This window comes from Triturus cristatus, chromosome 1_2 (assembly GCF_964204655.1).
Source record: "Triturus cristatus chromosome 1_2, aTriCri1.1, whole genome shotgun sequence".
Classification (NCBI taxonomy): domain Eukaryota; kingdom Metazoa; phylum Chordata; class Amphibia; order Caudata; family Salamandridae; genus Triturus; species Triturus cristatus.
This window is the reverse complement of record NC_140580.1, coordinates 101,060,701-101,073,987: the sequence shown is the minus strand read 5'-3', so window position 1 is coordinate 101,073,987 and position 13,287 is coordinate 101,060,701. Positions and strand designations below refer to the sequence as shown.

General features: G+C 46.6%; 1 protein-coding gene across 1 annotated transcript in view; it reads right to left on the bottom strand.

Annotated features, from left to right (window-relative positions):
* Nucleotides 1-6,178: 6,178 nt before the first annotated feature.
* Nucleotides 6,179-13,287, bottom strand: part of PRDX3 (peroxiredoxin 3) — a 61,882-nt gene continuing 54,773 nt past the window's right edge. Inside the window, exons 6-7 of the mRNA XM_085602922.1 lie at nucleotides 12,702-12,867; nucleotides 6,179-6,465 (exon numbers count right to left, since the gene is read on the bottom strand). Coding sequence (XP_085459048.1) covers nucleotides 6,415-6,465; nucleotides 12,702-12,867 — 217 coding nt within the window. The 3' untranslated portion in view covers nucleotides 6,179-6,414. The remainder of the gene's footprint in view (nucleotides 6,466-12,701; nucleotides 12,868-13,287) is intronic.

Genomic DNA, 13,287 nt, shown 5'->3' with positions numbered 1-13,287 from the left:
TCCATTTAGGGTTTTGTTGAACCTTTCAACTAACACATTGCATTGTGGGTGATAGGGAGTAGTGAATTTGTAGTTGATACCACACTCCTGCCACATTGCATTTAGATACCCTGACATGAAGTTTGTACCTCTGTCAGTTATAACCTCCTTAGGGAAACCCTCTCTGGAGAAGACTCCAATGAGGGCTCCTGCCACTACAGGGGCTGTAGTGGTCCTGAGGGGAATTGCCTCTGGGTACCTGGTGGCATGATCCACTACCACCAGGATAAACCTGTGCCCAGATGCTGTTGGAGGGTCAAGGGGACCAAAAATGTCAATCCCTACCCTTTCAAAGGGAACCCCCACCACAGGTAGTGGTATCAGGGGGGCCTTTGTTGTGCCACCTGACTTGCCACTGGCTTGGCAAGTGACACAGGAGCGACAACTCCTTGGTGTCCTCTGACATGTGTGGCCAATGAAAATGTGGGACAAGCCTGTCCCAGGTCTTGTTTTGGCCCAAGTGTCCTGCCAATGGGATATCATGTGCTAGGGTCAAGAGGAACCCCCTAAACTTCTGAGGCATTACCAACCTTCTGGTGGCTCCAGGGGTAGGATCTCTAACCTCAGAACATAGGAGTCCCTCATCCCAATAAACTTTATGGGACCCACTAGCACTCCCAGCAGCTTCAGCAGCAGCTTGCTGTCTGAGGGGTTCAAGAGAGGGGCAGCACTGTTGCTCCTCACTCAGATCTTCCCTGGAAGGTCCCCCTGCCCCCAAGAACTCAACCCGACCAGGCTCAAGTTCCTCTGGGGCAGTTCCTTCTTCAGGCTCTGCTGCTCCTCCCTCAGGAGGGGAATCTGAGATCTGAGACAGAGGGGAAGGCACAGCCTTAACCCTACTGCTCCTCCTCTTGGGTAGCATCTGGTCCATAGTTTCAGGATCCAGAGCTGGATTCAGTTTTATGCATTTTGGCCTGTGACCTGGTCACAGCAAATACCTCTGCAGGTATGCCCAACATCTCAGCATGAGTCCATAGCTCCACTTCAGACCAGGCTGAAGTCTCCAGATCATTGCCCAACAAACATTCAACAGGGAGGTCTGCACTGACTACTACCTTTTTGAGGCCAGTTACCCCTCCCCAGTAGAAATTCACAACTGCCAGACTATGGTTGGTCCCGACATTGCTTGCATTGGTAACCTGGTTCATTTCACCCAGGATGATCTGTGCATGGTCCACTAGATCCTCTGCCATCATGGTGACACTAGCACCTGTGTCCCTGAATGCCAAAGCCTGTTTGCCATTTATTATAGGCTGCTGTTTGTACGTGCTCAGATTACTGGTGCTCACTAGGAAGGACATATCAAGGTCTCCCTCACAAACTAGCAATGCCTGTGTTGGTACTCTGACTAGGCCAGAGTCCACATCAGAACCCAGGGTCAACCCTACTACACCCTTATTCTGATTACCACCTCCACCAATGACTGCACTAGGGGGAACAGGTGCCTTATGGGCTGGAGTGGTGGTGGTTTGGTCTTTGGACTTGGTACAATCAGACGTCCAGTGCCCTTTCTGTTTACAGAATTTGCACCAGTGCTTCTTTTGGCCTTTTCCCTTTGTAGACTGTGAATCCCCACCAGATGCAGATTTTTGGGGCCCTTGTGAAGACTTCTGGTCTTTTGCCTTATCCCCACCTTTATCTGAGCCTTTAGGATCTTGCTTCTTGGTGTCACCCCCTTGGTTCTGGGTTTTCTGCCTCACCCTGGTTCTGACCCCTTTGTCCGCCTTCTTTCCCAATTCTTGGGGAGAGGTCAGATCCGAGTCTACCAGGTACTGATGCAACAACTGGTTTTGGCAATTATTAAGGATCTGTACTCTCATGATAAGATTATACAATACCTTAAAATCAGTAACTCTGCTACCAACCAGCCAACCTTCCACAGCCTTGGTTGCACAATCAACAAAGTCAGTCCAATCCTGAGTCTGTGCTTTCTGGGTATCTCTGAACTTCAACCTATACTGTTTAGTGGTTAAGCCAAACCCATCTATTAATGCACTCTTCAGGGCTTCATAGTCATTAGCATCCTCTTCTCTAACAGTGAGGAGCTTGTCATCTCTAACAGTGAGGAGCTTGTCTCTACCTTTATCAGAAAAGGAGAGCCACAAGATTGCTGCCCACTGTTTCTGGGGGACCTGTTGAACTTTACAGGCCCTCTCCATAGCAGTTATCCATTTGTGGATATCATCCCCACTCTGGTAGGGAGGAACAACCTTGGACAGGTTTCCTATTGTCTGGAATGTGATCTCTGCCTCTAGGGACACTGTTGCTGCCACCAGGGGTATCTAACCCCTCTTTTCTAGAAGCTCTCTAGAGCTCAAAGGCTTCTCTATCTAAAGCCAATTGCTTGGTTCTGAGGGCAAGCCTAGCTTCCTCATACTGGAGCATCTTATACCTTCTTTCAGAGGAGGTCTCTCTATGTAAGTAGGAGTTCCTCTGATGGACAGAATCCTTGTCATAGTGATATGAGTGGTTAGATTCCATTGAAAGGGACCTAGGTCTCTCTTCCACTCTGCCAACTCTCTTAGGGAGAATTCCTCTGTCCTGTTCAGACCTTTCTGGGCCTGGCCCTTCAATAACAGACTCCAGGTCATCTTGATTTTCATCATCAGACCCAGAGACTATGGCTGACCCACCCCCTGATCCAGATCCACCAGCTCCTAGAGCCAGCCTAAGATCATCTGCTATAAGTAGATTCATCAGGTGTTGTGTGGAGGGACACTGTCCTAATCCCAGGTGTCTTGCAACACACATGGCCTTCAAGTCAAAGAAGGTCATGTCCTTATACTGAGGTTGGGTGGACCCACTGGCTCCATCCCTTGAGGACATTCTAGTGTTATGCAGTGTTGCACTACCTACACTAGTTTGTGGCCTACTGATCCTAGCTTGAGCTGTAGCAAGGGTGTGCTATCCCTTCACAAACAGCTCTAAGTTCAGTGGAACTTATTGATACTAAGCTTGACTTTTATATGTACCTTGAGTACCTTTAGTGGTTTTCAGTTAGTAATTCAAAGAGAGATTTTCTGGTAAAACAATGGCAAGCTGGAATCCCACACGCTGCCCACCAATGTGAGAAGTTGACCTGGCATATGCTGGTCACTAGTTATAGTGGCCACCTTGCACCAGTCCAATTCGACTATTATGGGAGATAGGTTTAAGACAACCTTTTAAAGAAAGCTAACCTAGTGATAGCTGTAGAGAGCAGCCTTCAGGCTACGTCTCAGAGGAATCTAAAGCAGGTTGTTTTACCTTATAATCTCTTGAATTACCATATGAAAGGACACCACACAGGTATATATATCAAATATATATGTTATTTATTTCTAGACACACTCTACTAATCTCTTTATGAGATTAGAAGCCAGGAACACATTCAAATATCAACGTTTCACAATAAGTTAAGCACAAATATGGCTGGGGCCCTAGGGGCGTACCAGACCATATACTAAAAAAGAGGTTTAGGAAAGTCGACTTGCAGAATGACAAGGCCTAGGGCCTGTAGAATTGCTGGGGCTTCACTACTGCAGTGAAAGCAGGTAAGCAACAGACCCACGGCAGACGCATGCAGTGTGTGAACACAGCCGCGGGTTCCCTATTGATTATAATGGAGCAAGTTGTGGTTTGATTTTTAAAGTTTTAGGGTATTTCGAGGAAGTCTACAAGCAAGCCACTTACAAGGTAAGTAATTCGAGGGCCAACACACACTAGGGCACCGGAGTACATGAGTTACCTCACCCAGGGAAGCCGGGTGCATAGGTGTCTTTTGGTGTCGGGTCGCATCGCTGTTTTCTATGGAGACCAAAGAAGACTTGCTGCTTGCGAAGACTGAAGAAGTGTCCGGTGGAATCCAAGGTTGGATTCAAGATGCAGATGACCTGAAAATTGAAGGGACAGTGTTCACAGTCACTTGCCAGTGACCCGGGGCCAGGAAGATGGATGCCCACGGATGTCGGGTGATTTCAGGTGATCGAGGGTGTTTTGACTCTTCGTTCACAAGGTCTAGGAAGGATCGACGATGACCAGCAGCTGTATTCGGAGTGTCCCACGACGTCTGCAGCTGACTGCAGTGTCGGCAACCAGATTGGAGCCAACAAGCCTTGGCAACAGCAAGTCTCGTGTGGAGTGAAGAAAGTCGATGGTGCAGACCAGCAAGGTCTGAGGGACTCACCCAGCGAGGGTGAGTGAGGGCAGGCCTGGAGCAACCAGGGGAGCCCTTTGAGTCGATAAGAAAGTCTTCGTGGGACCCACAAGCCAACGGGCAAGGGATCGCGAAGACACCTCTTGAGGAAATGCTTCACAGGAACCCATGGTCACTCGGGGCAGGGTAAGCCTCTGATTTTCGCTGCAAAACCTGCTGGAGGCTTGGGCCACAAGTGGTCCAAAGCACAAGTTCGTAGAACGTCGTGAAGGGGTTGCACTCGACAATAGTGCACGGTACCCGGGTATTGCTGTTACTCGTCACTCGTGGGGTCCACTCGCCTCAGCTCTGCTGGGGACTCACAATGGCCGTCGAGAAGTCAGGAAATCCACTTCTGGGGCTGCAGGGACTTCGGACTCCGGCAGGAGCAGGAAAGTTTGCGACCGTTGATTCAAGTTTTTGGTGCCTGCCAAGCAGGGGAGTCACTCCTTGACTCCAAGGGAGATTCTTCTGTCTTCCAAAGGTAGTGGAACGTCGAAGGGCCAGGATTCTTCTTTGTAGAGCGTTGTCCAGGGTTATCTGCTTTGCAATGGCAAGATTTGCTATCTTATACTGAAGATAGGGGAGGGACTAGCTCTAGGACCACTCCTCTGGGAGAGTCAGGGTAGGGGGTGGTTACACCCACTTCCCTTTGTCCAGTTTCGCGCCAGAGCAGGGGCAGGTAGCCCCTGAACCGGTTTGAGCTGGCATATGCACAGAGGAGCCTACTGCTCCCCCAGTGCAGGACTTCAAAGCACTCTAGGAGTGCACCCACCCAGTCCCAATACACTAAATCCTCTCTGGAAGGTAGTGACACCTCCCTGTGACAGGATGCCTATTGTTGGGCCTTCTCCACTACGAGTTTCAGTCAGCAGCAGGAGGGCAGCCCAGTGTCTGTGCTGGTGGCATCCTTTTGTGATGCCAGGGCTCTTTCAGATTTCTACCGTGTTACCACATTAGGTACGATCTCTAGAAGGGTGGGATCATACTCCCACACCAGTTACTGGTGTGGGGGTATGATTCCAAGTTGTTTGACACCAAACACGACATGTTTTGATGCAGTCATTCCAAAGTTAGCATTAACCGGGAGGTTATAATGCACTTAAGAGTATATGGTTTAACCGCATCCACAAACAGCCACAAGGAATAGACCCTGTCAGCTGCAGAGGGGCCCTGCTCAGGCAGAGGCACCCTCTCACATTGTAAACCAAGCACCCTGCCCTCAGGATTGATAGGGCCTGCCATAAGGGTGGCTGATAGGTTTATGTGTGTGTGTATGGTGAGATATAGGAAACTATACCTCAGTGAGGAGTGCTAACACTGCCTCACCCAGGCTGCAGTAGCAGGCCTGTAGTGTCAGATTTAGTCTGCTTCCCAGGGGTGGCATAATACATGCTTCAGCCCCTGGTAGGCCCGTGAAGTACCTATGCCCTTGGTACCTAGGGTACCATATACTAGGGGCTCATAAGGCACCACAGTATCCAATCACTAGTGCATCTAGTATGCACTCAAAGTTGTTTAGAGAGAACAGAGAGACTGGGACCCTGATTAGCAGGGACCCAGCCAGACTATAGCCAGAAACCAGTGTATACATCAGAAAAAAAGTGGGGGCAACATAAGTGCAGATCCTACTCTCCTACAGAGTTAAATTCACTTTCTCCATTTCCTGTACAAAGCTTCCCTGTTGTGAGTTAAATTCACTTAGAAAGCACATGTACACATCTCTCTAACCAAGCACAGCTCAGCTTTGACACTATCCGTTCTCGTGGTCTGTAAATTAAGAAAAACGGCTTGTCCCCTACACCTCTGCCACCGTGATCAGTGTTGGCATTGTACCTATCAAGAGATCCTTTCTGTAGGCTGAAGTCACTTCTATGAGATACTGCTAACATACAGTAGTGTTCTCTAGGCAACCACAGAACGTCTGGTGCAGTACTGTCATTTGCAATGTAGGAGCCAGACAAATGGAATCCATGATCTTTAATTAAAATAAAATCTCTCAGCCATCTACTTAGCGGTCACAGAATATCAAATCTCTTTTTTTCCATTATTCTTCACTGTGAAAATGAAATGTTATGCATCACATCATTGCCTAATGCCATCCCTGGAGACAGGAACAGCTCCTTCAATACGGAGATCTGGTTCTTTCAGCAGCAGCAGACAGTCTTCATCAACAGTGTTGTGACCCAATCTGGATACCATCAGTTCACCTTCTCAAAATACTCCTTGGAGCCCTGTGGGCTGGGTTTGATCTGCAAGCAAGATACCAGAGACAGGGACAAATGTTACTTGTGCAAACTTTGTTCAAGTGAATTTAAAACATTGCAGGTGCAAGATCCAAAGAGCACTAAACTTTGAAGCTCGCTTCACGTTTAGAACATCCAGTAACCTAAATCCCTCAGTCCATTCTCCTTTGCGACATGGAGGGTACATATTGGATGGCACTCTGGATTCACTCTCAACTTGAAATCTGTTATGGACTAGCTTACTAGACAAAATACACGAGACATGGCTTTGCTGAAAATGTAAAGGTGTTGCAACATCATCTTATCTGCTCTAACTCCAGTTTTAACCTCCATCTCATTTTGCATCTCTGGACAATATTTATCCACCTCAAGTGAAAAGGCATAACCCCTCTTTGTCTAATGAAAGCCAGCACACCTCCTTTCATTCTACGCAAGGAACTACAGTTTCTAGTTTTCAAACAGGGGTCGGGAATGGTGGGTTTATGGTTACTATTCATATATGTTCAGACTTTTCATGACCACTTCCCCACCTGCTTGGCCACGATCCCACCACTCTTCCCTCCCGGAAACAATTTAATGGCTTGGGAGTGAGGAATGGTGGGGTTACAGAGAACTTGATGAGGCACTCTGCTGTCCGCTTTCCCAAAGTGTATGTTGTCCATACAGGACATCTCTGTTTAACAGCATGCAATGCACCTGCATCTCACAGTCTGACCCACAAGAACTTGCGTATTTTGTCTTCCTTAAATACGCGCAGAGACACCAGCCTAAAAGCGCAACAGCTATCAGGAAACTATGTGCGCACATTGCCAGTCCACAATGAGGTGAGCCAGTGGTGGAGAGGGGCCTATAGACACTTGATGGAATCCCCCCGCTCATTTCCTTATGTGGACAGTCTCAGCGTGCTAGCTTGGCCAAGTTCACTTTTTGTTTTATTTCTGTGGCTCACATAGCACTAATGAAACAGGAAGAATCGTGTAGTCTCCATAAGAGTTTAGAGCCATTGGTAATAGATCTCCAGGAGATGAAGTCTTCAAAGGCTGGAGAATCCGCCTGCCACTCAGGTCACCATTTAATGCAGAGCTCACTTTTGAAATGCACTTTGGGCGCACTCCAAAGACTGCTGTGCCAGCTTGTCTTTCCTGGTGTAGTTTCGGGATATTTCAGGTAGGTTACCAAACTCCTTTATGGCGAAACGGGTTTATGCGTAAATCAGCAAGGAAACAAAGCTGAATCATCCTGGAAGTTCAACAGGATTGACAGACTGACACAGCAATTCACGCATGATCTTACCACTCCTTGAATAAGAGCCACTGGCTCGAAATGCTTTTGGGTTATTTTAAATCAGGTCCACACAGGACTACCACACTGTACTTTTAAAGGATACTTTACACTGGAAGAATGCGAAGCATTGCTTAGTAAATCAGTGCTTTGAAACATTAATTCTTGTAACAAGCCATCTTTCAAACTGAGCAAGTACCACTTGCGTTATCAAGCAGGTCTTTACAATTAATCATTTGATAGTCAAGTTTGCAGAAAAATAAATTAGCTGAACACTCCAGATTTCATGTATAATACATTGTTACATTCTGTTAAGTTAATTTATTTGTGCTGCTTACAATTTTTGTTCTTGGGGAGTAGTTGGTTCGTGTTTAAAGCTTTTAATGACAATTAACAATAATTAACCAACAACAACAGTAAGGAAATTTTCTCCATCGTCCAGAGCTTCCTATCACCCTGCGCTGAACACATTACTCTCCCGGCCTCGGCAAATTGGTGTGAGGAGCGGTCATCCTTTATCGAGAAAATACAGACAATTAAGGACAGTCTAGGGACTGGCTCTCTTGAGCAGGCAGTGTCCCACATCCCGTACTTCTCAGTTCCCATTCCGTCAGCTCTCCCGCTGATGGAATTCTCTCCCACTGCTTTGTCGGACACACTGTCTATACTCAAATCACTTATGTCGGGCTCTCCCACAGACCCGTGTCTAGCTAGGCTATTAGCAGGGGCTGTGGAGGTGGTTAACCTAGAGGGTAATACCATCATACATTTGTCTCTCCAGACCACCACGGTTCCATGGTCATGGAAACAGGCTAAACTGCTGCCACTTCTAAAAAAGCCCATGCTAGACCCTACCAAACTTGCCAGCTATTGCCCTATCTCCCTTCTTCCAGCAGTGGCAAAGGTGTGCGAAAAAGCTGTATTTAGACAGCTGGACGCCTATGTTGAGTCATCCGGTGCTCTCCACCCTGACCAATCTGGATTCAGGGCGTCATACAGCACGGAGACTGCTCTCGTCGAAATGTCGGAGGCAATAAGGGAGTGCTTGGACGCAGGTGGCAGAGCGGCTCTGATTTTACTAGAGCTCTCTGCTGCCTTTGATACGGTGCCCCACCAACAACTGCTTGCCTGACTTGCGAGCATTGGAGTGACTGGCCATGCCTGGGATTGGCTCAAATCCTTTCTAAAGGATCGCACCCAGCAGTTTTGGATGCCACCATTTTCGTCGGCCCATAGAAAGGGGTCCACAGGAGTACCGCAGGGCCCTACTCCGAGTCCTCTGCTCTTTAATATTTATATCACGGCCCTAATTTATCTTGCTGAGGAACTGGGAGCCAAGATCATAGCCTATGCAGATGATACCCAGCTCCTCTTCACTTGGAAGGATAACGACCTGTCCTCGGATATAGCCCAGAAATGTGTCTCTACCGTTTTCAAATGGCTTGCACAAGCACAGCTGAAGTGCAACGAGGACAAGTCGGAGGTCCTGCTGTATGGATCCTTCCCCCCCATCTTTCAGGGAAACTTTGTGGCCCTTAGAGTACCCTCGGCACAGCTCAGTGGGTAACCCTGCTAAGAACTTGGGGGTTTGGTTGGCTGAAGACCTTAGGTTCTCTGTGCAGATTAAGAGGCTTGCTGGGGTATGCTTTGGTACTCTCAAATCACTTATAAAGTTTTTTTCCTTGCCACCTAGGCCAGCCAAAGAAATGGTGGCCCGTACTATTATCCTGTCACGCATCGACTATGCCAATGCTCTATACATTGGCATCCCTGGCTACCTGTTAAACAAATTGCAAATACAGAATGCGGCTGCCAGACTTCTGCTGAGCATTTCAGGAAGGTCAAGCGTTAAACAGAATTTGCGGGATCTCCGATGGCCCACAGAGTTTAATTCAAAGCCCTCACTATGATTCACAGAGCCTTGTATGGATTAGGGCCGACGTATCTTAGGAAGCGCTTTGCCTTCTATGTCCCCTGCAGATCTCTGCGTTCGGCTGGGCAACGGCTGGCTGTGGTCCCCCGTTTCCGCAGGACGCGTTTGGGGGGTTGCTACCTTTCCGTCAAAGCAGCGGTAGCCTGGAACTCCCTTCCCACGGAACTTCGGAACACTCAGGATCCTAGGCTATTCAAGAAACAATTAAAGACCCTACTCTTTAATATGCCGATCTGAACCTCAGAACCTTCACTCTCACGGTCACCTCCCGCGCCGGGACACTCCAGTATCTGTGTGCGCTATAAGTGTATTATAACATAACATAACATATACTTTTTGAAAAGCTGTTTATTGCAACATGTGTACAAAATGTTATAACCTTACTCTATTACCAATGAGAAAGGGTACTTGAGGTGAACAAATCTAAGTGGATGGTGATCTAAATATGAAACATTTGAAGCACATCTGGACATTGATGCATCCTTAAAAAGCCTTTGTTGCTCTTTTATGGCATCACCCCATTGGTCAGTATGTAGCAGCAGGATACGCGGAGCCAAGCACTTCAAAGCTTGTTTTTCTTCAAAGCCATCATGCTCATCTTTGATATGTATTTATTTAGGTTGGAAAGTGACTGAATTGTTTTACTTTGAGCATTCCACAGAGTGGTTGTGTTTTCGTTTTCACTTCCTCTGTCCTCTGGTGCCTCTCCCCCCCCCCCCCCTCCAAATCAAACCCAGCCAGATCGCCCTCACATCCAAACATTCTTTATTCAATCACTCTACAGAGTGCATCTTTTCACTCCCCCCACCTCCAGACCCTGAAAGCACTTTTCCTTTCATTCCTTTTTATTTTTTGCATTTTTATATAGCGCAAATGAAGGTATCAAAGTACTTTACATGGGCACTAATTCCATTACAGAAATGTGCCCAGTGGGGGATGTTGTGATGCACAGCTAAACACTTATAAGGTCCCAAAGGCGGTACCTATTGGCTATGCCAATGCTGGTTTCCTCCTCTTCTGGACATGCGTCCTCTGGCCTCCCTTAGCCCGGTTGCTCTTATCCCTCAGACTTCCCTGCACTTCCACTCTTTTGAGCTTCTGGCCAGTCTACTGTTAGATCTGCATCTTATAACTTTTTGCTAAAACAAATGCTGCAAAGTTGGAGGAGGTGGGAGACCTGTGCTGCAGGTGCGTCCTTGGGGGGGTTGACACGGAGGGTGCAGCTAAAAGCAGTTCGGCGCTCTGAGATACTTAGCCTGGCACTCAGTTGCTTTAAATCTGTTGTCCAAAAGACATAGCATAGCCCGCTGATTGCGCCTGCACTTCCATGTCTGGCTTACTCACGACTGGGGAAGGGCTTTTCATGGCACACAGGATGAAAGTGGGTTACACAGGGACTTGAAACCGTAGCAGACTACTTCGCAAAAGGCAGGGCTCACAAGTTCGATGAGCTGGTTGGGGAAGATGGCTTGCCACTGATGGAATTTGTGACCTACGCCAAACTTATGCATTTGATGAGCAGTCTTTAACTGGCGAGCTCGGCTGAGCTCCCCACACGACTTGCTGCAGACCTTCCCCTCGGTGGGGGACGCAGACTCACCTCATTGATTTATCAAGCTACCTTATCCATGGTGACAGACAACTTACCTGCATTACGAACCCCATGGAAAACTGATTTGGGTAGACCCGGGGTACACGTCGCGGGTACACACGGTTAAATGGAATCTACCCACTATTTTCGCAGTCTACCCTGCAAAGAGGTTAAGCCCACAGAAATAAGCTGAACTTGTCCATGTGTAATTTTCAGACACCAGGACACTTTCAACAGCACCTGCATGTTGTCTGATTTTGTTCCGAGCAGCAATGTGCTGTCGGGGAAGGGGCTTACTAGATTCCAGCTCGTTCATAACAAAAGCCAAAGTTAAGGGGCTATCAGGCCTCCTTTTGTTGGGAGTATCCTGCTGTGAGCTATCGGAACCCTCACGCATAGATTCAATAGAGGGGAAACAAAGGCTCACACCATATCACTTAAGTAGTAAGGAGAGGCATGCTTTTGACTTTGTTCAGTCCCTGTATATGAGAGATATGCATGCACTGTTAGAATGTCAGATGTATTAGTCTGACCCAGTATTTATACAGACAATTTAAATACCACTTTTTTTTTTTTTTTTTACTTCTTTTACAGCACTTTAGCATCACTCATCCCAATGCTGGGTGTCACATAACTAGTACACATTCCACATTGACAATACATCATACGAGTGCATATCAGTGTACAGGATGTGTTAAATAAGACAGTGAGTGTCACAAGGTGTAGGAGTCACATGTCCTTCATAGCTCATTTGTGTGTAGTAGAAGTATTACAATTTATGAAGTGCAAGTAACAAACCTATCAATGTATTAAAAGCTGTAATCCACTTCTCCATTTACACAAAACAAAAAGCGGTCAACTGCGTGTTATATAATGTGCTTTGCAGGAGACATATTAACCCTCTATGCTACAACACCTATCCTGGAATATGTGGGCAGATGAAATGTTCTAGTGTCACAGTTGTCACAGTTGTGTACTCTAGCGTGTTACATGTGAACATGTAGAACTTGGTACGAGTTCTGCTTAATTATTTCTTTCATACAGAAAAACCTTAATAAAAATATTTAAAAATTGCTAAAACAACCTTTTAATTTGTTTACTGGTTTTGTTTGGATAGGTTTTGTACAAAGCTTTTGATAAAAGCACAATAATAGATTCAATAAATAAACAAAACAACCTAAGGGCAGTAAAAAATGGAGTAGGTAATTAGTTCCATTTCAGAGGGTTTCTGTGCATGAGTGTTACATAAAGCCTTACATAGCTCAAGACCACAGGCCCACCAATCTCATCCTGCATTGTTTTTTTGTTCAGTATGCTATGTTGCTCTGGACCTATTGGATCTGTGAGACTTCACTCATTCATGATGTTTATACCTACAAGGATTGTGCCAACAGCATTCCAATACCTCCAGCATTGCTCAACTACTTCGTTACATACCGTTGGGGAATCCGGGGTCCAATTGGCAGGGCACACCTCCCCGTGCGACTCCACATATTGGAAGGCTTTCACCAGGCGCAGTGTTTCTTCCACACTGCGACCAACTGGGAGGTCATTCACACTCAAATGTTTCACAATGCCATTTGGATCAATAATGAAGAGGCCCCTGTGCGAAATGAAAAAGGACCAAGAACATTAACTGACAGTACAAGCTTTCACAAAAAATTCTTAAAGCAACAGTGCAGCTATCCTGAAGACAATTTGAAATTATAGCTAGTGAAAACTAGACACAGTTGGGATGGCTTGTGCTTATAGACCTCTAAAGCATAGATGAAGAAGAAAAAGTTAAATTAGTAGTAAGCATAGTCAATGGGAACTTTGTAATGAGTTACATGCCTAATTTTTAATGTGTCTGTTCCCTAAACAGCGCTACTTCCACCACGAGCAGTGCCACCATTCGATATAGGGTTATTTAAATTTGGAAAGTTTGTACGTGACAAAGATGACTTTACATCAATTTACAACATTTAGATACCTATGGAGACCACTGATTTGTAAGTCAAGACTGCAGGGTCGAATTAGTGTA